This window comes from Cottoperca gobio, chromosome 22, assembly GCF_900634415.1.
Source record: "Cottoperca gobio chromosome 22, fCotGob3.1, whole genome shotgun sequence".
NCBI classification, from domain to species: Eukaryota; Metazoa; Chordata; class Actinopteri; order Perciformes; family Bovichtidae; genus Cottoperca; species Cottoperca gobio.
In genome coordinates this window covers 19,846,944-19,865,077 of record NC_041376.1, presented here as the reverse complement: position 1 = coordinate 19,865,077, position 18,134 = coordinate 19,846,944, and the positions used below count along the sequence as shown (strand labels likewise).

Here is an 18,134-nt window from a genome sequence, read left to right as displayed (position 1 = left end):
AATTGTTGCACTGCTCCTAATACTAGGATGGGTAAATGCAGAGTCTGAATTTCACTGTGTGTGCTGTGTCATGTACATTACATTAAAAGATCCATTTCAATTCAATGTCCTGACCCGAGAGTGATAATCACTTTTTTACTTGGTTACAGGTTCACTGAAATGAAATAAGACTCACATCCTCAGACTACAACAAACACATTATTTCTCTCACTGTCTCTTAATGCAGCACTTTAAGCAGTTCAGCATATTTGATGTAGTTGAACAGCTACTTACATGACTATTGCACTTTTTGGGTCTTGTCCACATTGGTTGAATGCACTTTTTGTAAATTGCATTAGATAAATGGAGTTGAATATGTTAGTAGCATATTAGGTATTCATGTGACGTTGTTTCTACCTCTGGAATGTTGACTAGCATGTGAATTCAAAAGCATGAATGTAAAAGCAAAACATTTCCTCTTAGTGTGTCTGACTCAGCTGGCAGCTTTCACGTGTGTGAATGTGTGTGTGTGTGTGTGTGTGTGTGTGTGTGTGTGTGTTACAAGGACACACTTTGACTGAGCCCTCGAGCAGATGTAGAGATGAGTTTCTACAGTGACGATGCGTCTGCCGACGAGTTGGAGACTTTGGGGTAAGACTGTCTGGGACTGTTCAATTCTTCCTTGATGTAAGACTTAGTGCCATTTACCGACTACACACAGTGAACGACATGCTGCGCGAGGGAAACGAGTCACGAGCCCCAATTGTCAAACTGTATCGCTACCTCTCCGTTGTTTCCACGGCTCGCGACTACTTTGCTGAGTAGGCCTATATGTTACAAAATCAGCTTTTTGAAATAGTTTTGCTGTTTGCAGTTTCCACGGACTTCACATGTATCTTACAAAATAGTATTTACTAGAGACATGTAGGCTATTATATTAGAAAGGTTATGGTGTCACACAGGCAGCATTACGTTCCTTGCAGCTGGTTCCGTGTGCAGCAGTTTTACTTCTGAAACATGTTTAGCAAATGGATATTACTTAAGGTAATAGAAGTACAAAATGAAAGTATTTTTTATAAACACTCAGTGACATATTTACCATGTAGGCTACACCTGTATGCAACCCAACACAGTAATCCAAATGTTCTTACTGTACATGTATAATGTTTAATTCTTGTGTGTAATATTGTGCCATTAGAAACATTAGAAACACCTCTAAGTAATATAACACCACCACTAACTTCACTCAATGATAAATAAATAATAAAGATTATGTGAATGAACTTCTGTGACTGAATATCATGAGCTTTCAAAGGGCAACATTTTTAGAAGGGCTGTTATAGGCTACTGGAAGATGATACAGAGCTGTCTTTAGATTTAAACAGTGATTTGCTGGGGATGATAACTTTATAATGCTTTGGGGTTAATTACCTGAACACAACACCTGTGCATAATCCTCTGCTGTGTTTACAGACGCCCAAAGATGTTGTTTAAAAAACAACAACTCTTAATGGAAATATCGCACTTTCACATCCCTTTACTAGTTTCCTTTGCATGCTTTCACACTCCTCCTGCTGCTAGCTGTTAAAAATCTCATTAGGTTGGACAACCGTTTCTCCTTCTTCAATAAAACATCATCTCTAACAGTAAATGGTATTGTGTACATTGTATATTGTACCATGTTTCAGGCTGGCTGGTTTGCTCAGTCGCTAACAAGACAATAAGTTCAAACTGTTCAAGTTATTGATGTGTATTGATGTGGTTTCCACACAGCAGCCATTATACTGAAGCTACATGTCACAGAAAGTGAAGAGGAGAGAAAACCCACATGATTATTGTTGGCTGTATACATAAAATGTAATTGATTAAAAGCCCAGTGGCATTCTGTGTGGGTTAACTGCAGCTTCATGTTTTACTTCAAGAATGTGGCAATTTAGATTATCTCTTTTTTTCCTCAAAACAATTGAATAGATCAACATTGCCTCTCCACAGTATTGAGTAACAGGTTATTTCTGCTGTATTGTGTTGAAGATGGTACCACTATGACCTGTCCCGCCATACTGCAGAGGCCCTTCTCTTGTCCAATGGGACTAATGGAAGTTACCTCCTGAGGAACAGTAATGAGGGAGCAGGCTTCTTCGCCCTGTCTGTCAGGTCAGTCTGCCTACAACACCAAATGTTAAATAAATGTAAGGCTTCAAATAGATCCCGTGATCGGCATGGCTTCCAGGGATCGGTGATTGTCCCCACAAAATCCTGATCTGAGCACCCTTACTAAAGTGTATCATCTTTATCTAGGGCTGGCTATAGAAGCTTAATACTTTATATGTACAGACCAAGGTGTGCATGTTACACCAAGTACTGAACATTGTCAAAGGTTGGCATTAAATTAGATTCATCTGGATTAGATTCATGTGGCATCCTTACTAGATGGCCGAACCACCTCAACTGGCTCCTTTCAACGTAAAGGAGCAGCAGCTCTACTCCGAGTCTCTCACGGATGGCTGAGCTTCTCACCCTATCTCTAAGGGAGACGCCAGCCACCCATCTGAGAAAACCCATTTCGGCCACTTGTACCCGTGATCTCGTTCTTTCGGTCATGACCCAGCCTTCATGACCATAGGTGAGGGTAGGAACGAAGATCGACCGGTATATTGAGAGCTTTGCCTTCTGGCTCAGCTCTCTTTTCGTCACAACGGTGCGTTAAAGTGACTGTAATACCGCCCTCGCTGCTCCGATTCTCCGGCCAATCTCTCGCTCCATCGTCCCCTCACTCGCGAACAAGACCCTGAGGTACTTGAACTCCTTCACTTGGGGTAATGGCTCATTCCCTACCCGGAGTAGGCAATCCACCGGTTTCCTGCTGAGAGCCATGGCCTCAGATTTGGAGGTGCTGATCCTCATCCCAACCGCTGCACACTCGGCTGCGAACTGATCCAGTGACTGTTGAAGGTCACAGACCGATGATGCCATAAGGATCACATCATCTGCAAAGAGCAGCGATGAGATCCTCAGGTCACCGAACTGCAACCCCTCTCCTCCACGACTACGCCTCGATATCCTATCCATGAAAATCACGAACACGATTGGTGATAAAGCGCAGGCCTGGCGGAGGCCAACATTCACTGGAAACGAGTCCGACTTACTGCCGAGTATCCGGACACAACTCTCGCTTTGGGCGTACAGGGATTGGATGGCCCTCAAGTGACCCCCTCACCCCATACTCCCGCAGCACCTCCCACAGTATCAAATCAAATCAAATCAAATTTATTTGTATAGCCCAATATCACAAATTATACATTTGTCTCAGCGTGCTTTACAGACTGTACAGGTTATGACACCCTCTGTCCTTAGACCCTCGCATCGCACAAGGAAAAACTTCCTAAAAGAAACCCCAAAATTAAAGGGGGAAAAATGGAAGAAACCTCAGGGAGAGCAACTGAGGAGGGATCCCTCTCCCAGGACGGACAGACGTGCAATAGATGTCGTGTGTACAGGATAAACAACATAGTACAAATACAACATTTGACAGAAATTATGTTGTGTTGGAAAAAAAAGAGAAAGTATGGATGAATCCAGGAAAATGTCAATCAGGCTTCCCGGTGTCCAGCAGGACCAGATCAGCAGGCGCTGTCACGATTCATGATCCTGACGTAAACTTTATCAGTGGCAACCTGCCACATGATATGATGATATGATGATACATCACCCGAGGAACCCGGTCATACGCCTTCTCCAGATCCACAAAACACATGTAGACCGGATGGGCGTACTCCCAGGCCCCCTCCAGGATCCTTGCAAGAGTAAAGAGTTGGTCTGTTGTTCCACGACCAGGACGGAATCCGCATTGTTCCTCTTCAATCAGAGGTTCGACTACCGGCCGAACCCTCCTTTCCAGTACCTTGGAGTAGACTTTACCAGGGAGGCTGAGAAGTGTGATACCCCTGTAGTTGGCACACACTCTCTGGTCCCCCTTTTTAAATAGGGGAACCACCACCCCGATCTGCCAACCCCTAGGCACTGTCCCAGACTTCCACGCAATGTTGACGAGGCGTGTCAACCAAGACAGCCCCTCAACACCCAAAGCCTTCAGCATTTCTGGACGGATCTCATCAACCCCTGCGGCTTTGCCACTGTGGAGTTGTTTGACTACCTCAGTGACTTCCATCAGGGAAATTGACGATGATCCCCCATCAGCTTCCAGCTCTGCCTCTACCATAGAGGGCTTGTTAGTCGGATTCAGGAGTTCCTCAAAGTGCTCCTTCCACCAGCCGATAACCTTAGTAGACCTAAGTCAGCAGGGTCCCACCCTTGCTGTACACAGCTTGGATGGTTCCTCGCTTCCCCCTCCTGAGGTGCCGGATGGTTTTCCAGAAGCACCTTGGTGCCGACCGAAAGTCCTTCTCCATAGCTTCTCCGAACTTCCCCCACACCCGCTGCTTTGCCTCTGACACGGCAGAAGCTGCCGCCCTTCTAGTCCTTCGATACCCTGCAACTGTTTCCGGAGTCCTCCCGGATAACATAACCCGGAAGGACTCCTTCTTCAGTCGGACGGCTTCCCTGACCACCGGTGTTCGAGGGTTACCGCCCCTTGAGGCATCTAAGACCTTGAGACCACAGCTCATCACCACAGCTTCAGCAATAGAGGTTTTGAACATTGCCCACTCAGGTTCAATGCCCCCAACCTCCACAGGGATGGCTGAAAAGAGTTAAAGATCCCCAGGACAGGGGCTTCCTCCAGACGTTCCCAGTTCACCCGCACTACCCGTTTGGGTTTACCAGGTCTGTCCAGAGTCTTCCCCCACCCCTTGATCCAACTCACCACCAGATGGTGATCAGTAAATTAATCTTGATCTCATCTCATCTGTGAATATGACCCTCGTCTCGCAGCCACTTGATCACATGTACTGTCATGGTCTGTTTCTTTTCTTACCTGCTGCACCCCTGTATTGTTCTACTCACCCCCTCCATCTCACCAGCCAGCTACTCCCGCCTCATCAGCTCACCTGGGCTCCAGCTGCATCTCATCATTAATCAAGCCAGTATTTAAGCCTCTTCTGCTCACCCACTCATTGCCAGGTCTTCGACAAATGCGAGACTCTCCAGCACTTCGTCCTTGACTGATTGTCTGTTGCCGACCCTGCCCGCCTCGGACCAGCTCATCTCTTCTGATTCCCGATCCTCTGCCCGGCCTCTGTCCCCTACTGGTTCTTCTACCTGGACTTTTGTATTTACCCTGTGCTCATTATCTGTCCTGCCCTGTACCTGCCAAGCTTTGTCATTCAATTTCATTATCAACTGTTCCTGGTTTCCTGTGTGCTACATTTGGGTCCAAACACGTTCCGTGACAGACAATCTGGCCAATTATGAACCCAGCACACACCCCTCTCCTTGAGAGGGCTGAGGTCACTGCTGGCCACCTTAGCTGTGGAGGCACTCCAGTGGGTATCAACCTATGAGCAAGTGCTAGTGAATTTTGTCCGCCCAGCTCCAGCGGCTAAGAGCAGGAAGTTCCAGCCCCTTCTCCTGCTCCGCTGCCGCGTGTTCCAGCACCTGCACCGTTGGGAGCTGCACCGAAACCCAAGATGGGGACCCCAGAGCGATATGCGGGAAATCCTGATGGACAGGATTATCTGGACATTAAAATTGACAGAGAAAACTCTTTTGAGTGTGAACTTTGTACCGCTGATCCTCACCCTGCTACTGAGCTGAGGCAGATTCTGCTTCCCCCTGCTGAGCTGAAGGAGACTCCTTCCAAGCTGTGGCGGTACCCTTTTCCTGTTCCCACCACCGAGCTGCAGTGTTACCAAATTTCCCCTGCACTCTCTCAACATCGTTAGTCGTCTCGCCTGGGCCTCCATCATCCAGTCTTGCCACCTACTTTGTCCTCCAGAGGGGCTCCTCCCTCGCCAATCTCCTGTAACGTCCGGTCGACCTCCTGCCCGTCCTCCAGAGCGACTATGCCTGCCTGTCCTCCAGAGTGGATACGCCCGTCTATTCGACATCCTGCCTGTCCTCCAGAGTGGCTCCGCCCGTTTGTTCGATCTCCTGCCCTTTCCCCAGAGAGGCTCCACCCTTTGGTCCTGTCTCCCTCCTCGTCACCCTCCTAGACAGAAAAAACTATTGGCCAACCTCGTAAACCATACCGCTGAGTTTCCCTGCTCCACCTCTGGCCTTTCCCCAGACAATCAGCCTGGTAAATCTTGCTTGGCCCCTATCCAGCTACCCCTTCTTGGTTCCTTGGCCAATTTTCCCCTGAATACTGAGATTACTGTACTACTTTTACTTATTGTTGCATGTTAACAACTTTGAAAGTGTAACATTAAATGTTGATTGTTTGTCATTTGATACGTAGGGCAAAGGATTCTGTCAAGCATTTTCACGTGACACGCAAAGGCAATGGCTATGTGTTTGGCTTTAACGAGTTCCCAACCCTTCAACACTTTGTCAACCACTTTGCTAATCAGCCTCTGCTGGGCAGTGACGCAGGTACGTTCTAACCCACACACTTACTGCATGTTACCAGCTCATACTGTAAAACAACACTTTGCTCTGTTGACTATCTTTCTGCTTCAATGCTTTCATAGCAAAGGTGACAGGTTCTACTATACATACTTGTTCCATTAGGTGAGTTACAAAGGTGGGAAAGGCTCAAATAGAAACAGGCAGTAGTTTGAACTTGTCAAAAGTAGAGTTACAAAATGTAAACAGTGCCTAAGCTAAAAAAATTAAAAGCTACAGAGCTGGCTAGCCTGAGATACCCAAACATGAGGGTCACCAACTCAAAGGTTTGTGGTTCTCAGGCTGACCTCTGGCTGATCTCGGGACTTCATTATTTCAGATGATATGATGTGCTTAAAGGAGCAGTGTGTAGTATTGAGCGGGATCTATTAGCAGGAATGGAATATAATATTTATACATATTTACTAGTGTATAATCACCTGAAACTAAGAATGGTTGGGTTTTTGTTAGCTTACAATGAGCCATTCATATCTACATAGGGTGCTATGGCTTTCATGGAGTCTGCCATGTTGCTACAGAAGCCCAGAATGAACTCTGACTACGTTTTCACATTACTTGAAGGCCACCGTAGTTCTCCGACACACTTGTAAAACTGTGACAACACCAGCTGCCGGCTAAATTTGATTGTTTCTAAAGTACTGTTTTGGTAAGAATGGCCTCAGAGAGAGGGGAAGGTCCTGAAAGATACCACAGCGTTACCATGGTTTTGCACTCAACGGCTCATTATCGCTGTCTAGTAATGGGAGTGCTGAGGGGAAGGAGAGCACTGGGGCTCAGGAGGTAGAGTGGTTGTCCAGTGGTTGGAGGGTCAGTGGTTTGATCCCCAGTCACCTTGGGCAAGATACTGAACCTCAAATTGCTCCCAATGTTGTGAGTGTGTATGTGAATATTTATCCCTACTGATGAGCTGATGTGCACCTTGTATGGAAAAGCCCTTGATACTGTAAACGCAGTCCATTGCTAGATGCAGCCAAATCCTACACACTATCCCTACTTAAGTGTTGAATGTTAAATCAGTTTATGTACCACACATCACACCTGGGACCAACACATAAATACATACACAATGCAAAGATGGGAAGGAACTAATAAAAACAGCAGCTAATTTATTTCCCTGCGGCCTCTTTGCAGGGGTTAGAGACATGGGTTGGGATAGGGTCTGTCAATCTTTATTCACCATGAGAGGATCATACGTGTTATCTTTTGTTGTACACACACATGTTGTCTCTTACTTCTGAGGCCGTAGATGCCGTTAGGTTAAAGAGAATTCAATTTTATGCCTTTTGATTTATTTGTTGTTGATTTGATATTTCAATATCTCTGGAGGAATTAATAAGATATTAGAGCAGTATATTATCCACCATTAAAATGTTATTTGTCCACTGTGGCTGACATCAGGATTTTCCAGCTATTATTTACTGCACATCATAGTGCAGTCTGGTGGTATTACAGAATTGCTTCAAAGCCACTTTATACATTTGAAGCTGTTGATATTCCAGTGTTGCTATGGTACACACGTGTGTGTGTTGTGGTGTTGTATTTCTTCAGGCCTGTTACCGCCCCTCTGCCTCTGAACCAGGAACCCTCATGGTGCTGAAGAGTCCATACCCGTGGCGTGTGGAGGAGCCATCCATCTACGAGTCTGTGCGAGTCCATACAGCCATACAGACCGGCCGCACAGAAAACGACCTGATGCCCAGTGCACCATCGGTATGACTGCAGCTGATATATATCAAGATACCTCTGTGATGTGACCAAAGTAATCTACTCGGGCTTAAAACAGTTCAGGATTATTTCAATTTGGGTATTTATAGTTATGAAAACATTCCTCCCCAGATTGTCCAATCAGCTCATAGTTAACAGAGTTATGTGGTATACATCCTAACCATTGGGCACCCTAAGCTTTCAACACGTCTCTCAGTCTTTACCAGTTGGAGTTGTTGGCTCAGTCGTCTTTAGTTTGAAACTTTTGTCATCAAACTATAAGAGTTGTCTCTTGTCATCCAAGGTCATGGACCAGCCTTCAAGAGACGGAGGATACCATTTCCACAATACACAACCAGCTGGTTTCATGTTATGGGACTTCCATACTTGTGTTGACTTACGGAACAGGACAAATGAGCCAACAACTGTGTTCACTGATTAAGAGTGGTTGAAAGCTCCAAAAAAAAAAAGCTAGTAAGTGGAGGGAAAAATAATTTGGCCCAGATCCATAAAAATTGCCATAAATCAGAATTATCTTAAAAGTCACTACTTCACTCATTTTCTACTAACACAAAGCATGTGTTTTCAGCTGGGCACAAAGGAAGGCTATCTGGTGAAACAAGGAGCGATTGTGAAGGTAAGAGCAGTGGAGCTGTAGGGGAGTCACACCTCACTGTGTCTAAACACAAACCATCAGGCAGGACATGTGGATTTAAAATGTTATCTAACTGGTGGTGGAGCAAGACTCTTTAGAAAAACATGGTTCAGTGTCTAAACACTGACTTTTAAACCTTTGTGCAGAACTGGAAACAGAGGTGGTTCACACTCAACAGATATGAACTCAAATACTTCAAAGAGAAAGCGGTGAGTCTCTCTTCAGCTTCAGGACATGCTGTGCTAAATGTGCTATTTCACAACGTCACTTTTGGATATTTGTATACAGAACATGGCTACAGTATTGAGTTTAAGCTGCTTCTGCTCCCATCAGACAAACAACAAGTGGGGCTTGTGTGGGTATGTTTAAGATCTACAGTGTCTGTCTCTGTTGCAGTGTGAGGAGCCCATTCGGACCCTGGATCTGAGAGCCTGCTCTGCAGTGCAGTTTGACTACTCTCAGGACAGAGTCAACTGTTTCTGGTAAGTGATGTCAGCAAAGTGGAGGCTCTGAAACAGCATGCATGGCCAAGACTCAAATTCCATGCTTAACTCATGAGTTATATAATCTATATGTTGAGAGTAGGACTGTCAATTGATTAAAATATTTAATCACAATTAATCACATAGTCCATAGTTACTTGCAAATGCATCATCTGGCTTTTATCTGTTCAAAATGTACCTTAAAGGTTCTGCTTTTAGGGACCTCACTATAACAGAAATTTAGTAGTCGACACCAATACCAGTGAAATTCAACAATTCTCCATGCCCAAGTTTTCTTTAAATATCTAAAAAACAAAAATCTTGGCATTAACAGTTGTAATGATCTATTATAAGCTGCTTGGAGCTAGTGTTAGGAAGTTAAACATTTCATAAATCCTTCTCTATTTTATATCTACTTCAAAGAACGGAATTTATTCAAGTTTCTCACCAAAGACTAGATTTTACAAGATTACATTTGAACACATCACGATATCATTTATCTTCGACCAATACTAATTTTTATTGAATTTTTATTGTACAGTGTCTTAATGGAACCTCGTCCTGGTCATTTTAGCTGTTAGCATCGTTATTTAGCCAAGCAGGACTATGCTGCAGTGTTCCTTCTATGTTCATGGATGTTGTGAAGGCTGTAGGTGTATCCTTCCAGGAGGAGATAGATCAGGCTACTAACAGTTAACGTTCACTAGCTCTTCACTAACACAGATTTGTTATACACAATGTAGCATTAGCAGGGGAAAAATAGGGGGCTTCATAACACAGCTGGCGTTAATGCATTTTAAAAAATGAGTGCCGCTAAAACGAATTTGCGTAAATGTGTTATTATCGTGTTAACTTTGAAACCCTTAGTTGAGAGCAAATTTGGGGATTTCAGAACACAAACAGGAGACCATCTTGCGATTAGAAGACTACAGCTGCGATCAAAATAATCGTTAGCTGGAACCCTATGTGTTAAGAAATAAAGAATTTTACAACATATTATGAACAACCACTCACATGCATATGTAATAAAGAGATAAAATATAAGAAAAATGTGTGCAATATGTATCAGCAACTTCCCCATGGCCATGGCAGCAAAATGTCACTGTGTTGTTTGAAAAGGGGAAGTTCTTAAATAAGAGAAGCAAACAGGGGAAGGAGAAGTGCACATGAACTGAAGGGCAGCACTGGCTTTACAGAGGTTACTACCTTCACCTTTTACACTGCTGCTTAGTTTACTTTCTGCCATATAATGACAGCTGAGGCTCATGGGTAATGTTCAGTGCCTTAAATACAACTAAAAAATAAATACTGAAAGCATTTTTGTCTTTGTTTTATCATTATGGCATTATGGAGATATACATTCAACTGTACTGTAATGGTTGAACATGTATACATATATAATATCTTACCATCAATAAACTTACCAGGTAAATCCGCCTGAGCCATCTAAAAACATGCAACATCATCTGCTACGCAGGGCCTGACAAACTGAGCACACAGATGCTAACTCTTTTTTTGTTAAGTTTTATGAAAAGAGACTGTGTTCAATTGTTACAATTTATTAATTGCAATGAATTGTGTTTTTATCAGAGTACAGCAGGTCAGCATATGGACTATTGCTGTAAGATAGACTGAAAGTAGTGAACCATCCTTTAAACTTGACAAACAGCTTCTCTAAACCTAACTATGAAACCAAGGTTTCTGAGGAATAACTCTAAAACCAGAGATTAAATCAAATGTCTGCAGACAGGACTTCCTTGTGTAAAACTAGATCATGGAATGTAATGCACTCTTTGTGTCCACAGCCTGGTGTTCCCTGACAGAACATTTTATCTCTGTGCAAAGACGGGTGTGGAGGCAGATGAGTGGATCAAGATCCTGAGGTGGAAACTGGTGAGTTTGCTCAGACTGCATGTTTCACTTTTACACAGTGCTGCTGGCAGGAAGTGGAACTCAAACTGCTGGAGCGCCTCCACCTCTCCCTCCATATCGTAGTGTAGCAAAGGGGAGAAAAAACATTTAAAGAACTATTGAGAATGTGCTGTGCAAGGGCCACTTTCATGGGGATTGTTTAAAAGCATTCTGGGAAACAGAGGAAATCACAGATGGAGGTTCAGTAGAAGACAGGAAAGGTTCTGACAGTTTCTGTGTTTCACTTCCTAAAGTCTAAAAAAGGCCATGTTTCTTTAACCGCTGATCGTCTGCTGGTTGGTCGATTTGATTTTGGTTTAAACACACACTGCTCTCTTGTATTACATTAAAGTTAAACCTATCAAGTGTTCTGAAGGTGGCAGCAGCACTTTAATGTTGACTTGGCTTAAAACTAATAACCTGATTGTATTGAAAGGATCGGTTGATTTCACGCAGTTGCATTGTGCCTTCTTGCAGCCAGCAGTGACACTCTCTGTTTCCAGTCACAGATGAGAAAAGGTCGATGACTGTCGTCAGCCCGGAGATGGAAACGTTGATAGGAGAATTAACAATGAAGAGCACCAATAAAGTGTAGCATCACATCTCTGTGTACTGACTGAAGGCTAACCTGGATGGGACTGTCTTACTTCGCTGACCCTCAGGATGTTTCTTCCATGAATGTTTAACATTTGCTTTAACGTCAAGGATATATTGCAACCATAATTCTATAAGACCAAGAGTTCATCCCAGTGTCCCTCCTCGACTCCTTCATCACTTGACCAGGAAATCGAAACGTCAAAGGACTTCCCAATACTTTGAACATAGGGAGGAAACGGAGCAGCTTATGTGGAACTGTTATCGCTACACCCGTATAAACGCTCCAGTATGGATACTGCGGTTGTACTGGACTGTAAAAGGATGATCAGTCATAAATATATTTAATATAATTTTAGTAAAACATTGTGAATAGAAAATCTCTTTGATGAATGAGATCGTACTCTGTAACAAACATTTAGGTGTGAGAAATATACTCACAGTCCTTCATAGTGGTTTGTGCTGCATGTGTGGATCTATGGTCAAACAGTTCAAAGGTAAAGGATATACAGTACCTCAGTCACATTTGTCCTTCTGTGGTATAAATTGAATTAAAAGACAAGAACGTACCGCGACCCGATCCCGGATAAGCGGTAGACGATGGATGGATGGACAAGAACGTAGCGACATTTTTAATTACATACAACATCCAATACAAAAGTGCACGGTCTAATAACACAATGACAGATGTTAAGCCACCGCTTATTATATTCATTTTATTAAAATCTACATTTCAGACATGGAAACAAAAAGCTACAGGACTGAAAATAATACATTGAATCCAATGAATAAAAAGAAATACATTAATTAATTTCCATAAAGATGTAAAGACTCAGGGTCTTAATGATTTATTTAGAGTTGAGGTGCAGGTATGTTGTCATCCTTTACTAAATGCAAAGCATTCGGTTCTCTCCTGTGAAACCTTTGTTTTAATACTGTAAATATTGCATATCACTGAATCATGATTTATTTAAAAAGTAGTAGTCAGGTGACCTGTGTCCGTGCACATGATGTTTCAATGTCAACGTTAAATGAATAACTTGTGTAGCACTGATCTCAGGGGCAGCAGGAGTTAATTGAATTAGTCAATTTGAAGCAGAAGAGCTTCTCTGGTAATAAAAGTTTGTATATTTTCATACGGTTTTATGTTTCCATATTTATCTACATAAGGTTTTAACTTAAAGTATAGGAATATGTCTTAAATACATTCAGGCATCTGGAGGATGTAATTGTCAGGGAAATAAAGTATATGGAGAAACTGACCTTTACCTTAAAACTACGGGATGAACAATGTGTATTGTTACATGAAACCTTAATGAATAAGGCAGGGAAATCACTTAAGTTGCTAAAATGGAAACATTTATTCAGACTTGTTGACATTTGACTGGACATATAAACTGTTTCAGCTGTGAAAATGCTGATGAGAAGCAGGTTACATTCTACAGAAAATGGCAGAAAGTAAAGTCAACAGAAGGAAAAGTGAACAGGGAAGTTCCATCATGACGTAAACAGATGAAGATGAAGTGACTGCACCATTAGACTGTCCGAGCTTATGTCACCTCCACCACCTGCCTCAGCTCCTCTATGAGTGGAGCCAACTCCTTCTCCAGACTCATGATGAGACCTGAGGACACAGAGTGGACCGGCCTTACTTCAGCACGTGGAAATTGTCTCAGCATGTTCAACACTAATGTAGACGCAGCAGAATGTGTCACATACAGTATTTAATACAGAATGATTCTTTAGCCAGGAGGACTAAACAGTGCTGATCTTAATGTGGGTGTGTTTACATATTCCACCTACTCCAGCTGTGGGTACTGCATTAGAGTCTCGCCTCTCAATAGGTCAGACTCACAGAAATATGAGAAAAACATCAGAAACTCACTGCTGAGTAACCCCAACAGAACACAGGTTATCTTTTATTATATATTTTTTCCATGACAACTGGACACTGAAATCACTACAACAGGTACTCGAGTGTTTGTTAGATTATTTGTCATTGAAGCTAAGTCACAAAATACTGATTACAGAAATATCATAAGTTACTTTATATTCTATTGATCATGTTAGAAATGATAAAAGAATGTAACGCTACCCTCACACTGAAAACACTCGCCCTACTAGATAGGCTCTATGTCCCTAAATAATATTACAAGAGGTTTAAAGTCTAACCTGAGTACGCTTCTCTCTAATGGCTTTTTTATTTGTCCTTTTGTCGTGAGTAACCTCCAACAGATGTTGCATATTGCAGTTGTTTTGTTGACTGGTAAAGCGTCTCCGCTCTTTGGAACGTTAAAGTAAAGCCATGTTCAGTCTTGATACAACATGTTTTTTCTGTCTGGATTGTCAGAAAAAGACAAAAGGTTGTAAATGAAAGATTCAATGAGGGGTTTGTGCCCGCAGAGCTTAACCAATCGCAATATTTGACCAACTTATTGGAACTGTCCCTGCTCATTCATGATGATTTCTGTGCTTCATTATCTTAGTAAACAGTACGTGTGGCTTTGTGAGAGGTGATCATTGTAACAAGTACCTGTGTTGGCGTTGCTGCTGGCAATAAAACTGATGACCAGCGGTAACCGATTGAACTGCACAATCTGTTCAACAGAAAAGAGATGTTAGGCCAAAACTTCTCAGCTCGTGTGTGTATATGAGAGGTTTATGAATCAGTCGGGGCGTGATCATCCATTGATCTGCATCGATGTGTCAATCTAATATCATCAATGCAAAGTGAAAACATTTTGTACCTTATACCTTATTTTGTTCATTCTTAACTGATGCACTGGCACTTTATAGTGAACACATGTTTTTATTATTTTTATAAAAAAATAAAAATGTTTTCATTTAAATGTTAGTAATACAATTATCATATTTCAGGTGCTTTTTGTGAGCCGATATAAATGTAACCGATGTGATCATGGGCAAATGATATCGTCTCACATCAATCGCATGCATTTGTATCGTGGCAGATTTTGTGATATCAGATATAGTCTCGTCCAAAGAACATTTTACTTTATAGGGAAAGTCTGTCGCATTTGCAGATTGCAACCAACTGAATCCCCTCCGATCAGCACTCCCATTAGACTGCGGCAACGAGCCACAAAGTGAAAAAACGTGGTAACTGCATGGTACCTTTCAGGGCCTTCAACATCCTTAACATAACACTACTTTAGAGGTAATGAAATCCAGACGGTGGCTTTAAAGTGTGTCGGAAAACGGCAGGTAAGGTAGAAATGTGAGAGTCTATCTCTAGAGCCAGAGTTTGGTTTGTCTGTTCAAAGTCACTGCAGAAACATGCGGTGCAACACTGAAGAGGACCTGCTCCCTATGTAGAAACCAAAACTCTACGATTCTTAGTTCCAGGTGATTATACAATATTAGGATTATACAATAATAATGGTGTTTAATAATGACTGTTATGACCTGGTAGGTGTTGTAGTAGCAGATGATGCTCTTGTTCTTGGAGAGGCCCAGCTTGCTGCCCTGATCTGTGGCCAGAGCAAAAGTGGACAAGAAGCCAGGTCTCAGAGCGTGGACCGGGGCGTTGTCATTGGCAACTGCAGAGATACAGAAGCAACGTTATCAACAATAAAAGGCAGTCAGTGAATGGCTGCTCTTCCTTCTTTATGTTTTCACTATTCATATCAAATATAAATATGCAGAATATATGCGTAGTGTAACCCATTGCTCCCTTTAAGTCAAATATACTACTTAACCATGTCCCTTAGCCTACTCATCTTGGCGAGGTTAAATGTTACATTCCTGCCACGCGGTTCAACTCTGATCTGAATGCCATTTCATTACTGTAAAGACTGCAGCAGCTCAAAGTTAAATACACAGACAGACATTAAATGCATTCCAAAAAGCCCAATAAACATTATTATCATCTGATGCATGAAGTAAATTCAGTTAAATATCCACGCATCACTGACTGGGAATGAGCACGTTTTAAGTTGTTCAGGAGATTCTTCTCATGTCAGATCAGTCTATGAAAATGTGTCTTCTATCATTTCATCCCCACATAATGCACATGCAAAACAATCAGTCATGTTAACAGCTTACAGTATTCTACACAGCAAATAAAAGAGTCTCCACCTACCATCCTGTCATGTTTAAATATACTTGTGAACTGAAAATTATATTCTAACTAATAAAGATGACACTGAGGAGAGGATATACAGGGAAACCAGGTGCCAAATATCACATGAGCGTTGCATTTCTATTTGGCCTCGTTGTTGAGTCTTTATGGAACATTTACATAGCCAAGACCTATGTCTGTATGACAAAAGGCTGTGCCTGCTCTGCACCCAACAAAACAACAATATCATGGATCAGTGTAATAGTAAGCATCTTTGTATCTAGAAAAGCACTATATAAATTAAATGTATTATTACCCTTTACTGCTGGGTTGTAGTGGAAATATATGGGTGGCGGTGGTCTAGTAACCCCGAGTTGCTCCAGACTGTCCCTGTAGTTAGTTCACTGTAAGTCTTCTAAATGACATGTAATGTAATATAATATAAAAAGGAGTATACAGTATTTTCTCCAATATATAAGATAAGGACGGAAGGTTTCAGAAAAAAGGTTTCTTACCTTTAATAACTGGGACACCGTCCCTGTCTGTCACTACAATAGCATGAAGACCTTCCACACTGAAGGAAAACAGACAGCAGTTTAAGTATGTCTACACAACACACCTTATAGTTTCACTGTCAACTGGGGACATTAACATGTGTATTCATCATACACACCTTTGCAACTGTTTGTACAGGTATCTCTTCAAATCCTGCAGCAAAATGTGTTGGATAGAAAATAACAATTTAGATACACGAGCGTCACTAAGCACTTTACTGACAGACTCACTGACCGTCTCAAGGAAGTCACAGCTAGCGTTAGCTGCTGGTCGAGCTCCTCCAGTGTTCTGTGGTGCTCGAGCCACAGAACACTGTGGAACACTCGTCACAGTGTGGAACTACTACATGTGGAACTACTACATGTGGAACTACTACATGTGGAACTACTACATGTGGAACTACTACATGTGGAACTACTACATGTGGAACTACATGCGGCACACAGACAGCCAACGTTATGTTACCTAAACTCTCACATTTTGCGCCACAAGAAATTCACAAATGTGTCGCTTTGGTTCTCGAGCTGAATGCTGCAGACACTGTGTAACGTTATATACCACGTACAGGATATGATATCCGTTTTGATAAACAACTCAATTACAAAATATATTTTGTTTTTATGTATTTCTCTCTGTTGGATAAAACAGCTAACTGGGAAAAGAGTGACAAACTCACATCAGCCATGGTGCTATGCAGAGTGCTCGACAGCTGTGGGGAGAAACAGGCTCCATTAAAGTAACATGTTAGCCAATTAGTAAGATAAGTGTTTCTGCATGCAACATTAATTTGAAATGATAAAGTAACAGGACAAATGAAAACATGAAATGGGTTCACATACCTTCAACTAGGCTTGTTACACACTACACGAGAGGCACAATCATTAATCACATGACACACTTGTTTTGTTTCCTGTTCTTGAAGAGGTGTTGCGGAGAGTCACTACTGCGTAGCATCGCTACAACGCATCACACACTGCGCACCTATTTCTTCTTCGTTGGTGTTAATGGTGGCCTACAAACCAACGTTGAAAGTGCCTGTCGCCACCTACTGTACCGGAGTGTATAAAAAATCATCTCAAACCTGATTTATAAAGAAGTTATTTTCTGGATATTTAACATGTTTCATTTTAACCTGAACATGTTGTCTCATGTCTCTATCAGTCCTTTGATGCTCACTCTCTTCCTATATCTACCACCCTGTCTTTCAGTCTTTCAGTCTTCCTCTTTCTACACTAACCTATTTTCAATATGATGTTTCCATGTATATATTTTTTTATCAATCCATAAACCAAGATATTTAAATACTTCAACTCTATCCAAGGGTTTGCTGTATAGTGTTAACCCCTACCCATTACCTATTTTATTTTAAATGACCAGCATATAGCAGAATTTTGAATCCCCAATCATAAGAGCATCTCTCTACATTGATTATTGCTGTATGTATACATTTCCAAAGTATGCAGATTGTTCCATCATCTGCATACTGTTCCTGTATTTTCATATATATCATTAATCATGATATTTAAAAATACTGGACTGATGATGCTACCTTGTGGTATAGTGTTATAGAGAGTTTTGATTCTACTTATCTACCTATGCCTAGCTTGTTCATTTGAATTAAAAGTCCTTCTTTCCACATGAAATCATAAGCTTT

The 18,134-nt window shown here is 42.0% G+C and overlaps 2 protein-coding genes across 3 annotated transcripts; one reads left to right on the top strand and one right to left on the bottom strand.

Annotated features, from left to right (window-relative positions):
* Window positions 1–532: 532 nt before the first annotated feature.
* dapp1 (dual adaptor of phosphotyrosine and 3-phosphoinositides) lies at window positions 533–12,983 on the top strand. Of its 2 annotated transcripts, none has more exons than XM_029460776.1 (9): window positions 533–630; window positions 2,011–2,133; window positions 6,335–6,468; window positions 8,081–8,211; window positions 8,795–8,842; window positions 9,007–9,069; window positions 9,257–9,342; window positions 11,148–11,235; window positions 11,757–12,983. In XM_029460776.1, exons 1-9 carry the CDS (start codon window positions 581–583, stop codon window positions 11,778–11,780), a joined length of 747 nt encoding a protein of 248 aa, XP_029316636.1. In that variant the 5' UTR covers window positions 533–580; the 3' UTR covers window positions 11,781–12,983. The 2 variants fall into 2 exon arrangements, with proteins under 2 accessions (XP_029316636.1, XP_029316635.1); XM_029460775.1 differs by having other exon boundaries at window positions 11,731–12,983.
* On the bottom strand, window positions 12,550–17,446 carry lamtor3 (late endosomal/lysosomal adaptor, MAPK and MTOR activator 3). Its single transcript, XM_029460778.1, has 7 exons — window positions 17,320–17,446; window positions 17,157–17,189; window positions 16,599–16,633; window positions 16,441–16,499; window positions 15,271–15,404; window positions 14,381–14,444; window positions 12,550–13,471 (listed from the first exon to the last, which is right to left on the bottom strand). The coding sequence occupies exons 2-7, from the start codon at window positions 17,163–17,165 to the stop codon at window positions 13,398–13,400; spliced, it is 375 nt and encodes a 124-aa protein (XP_029316638.1). The 5' UTR covers window positions 17,166–17,189; window positions 17,320–17,446; the 3' UTR covers window positions 12,550–13,397.
* Between the last annotated feature and the right edge of the window lie 688 nt (window positions 17,447–18,134).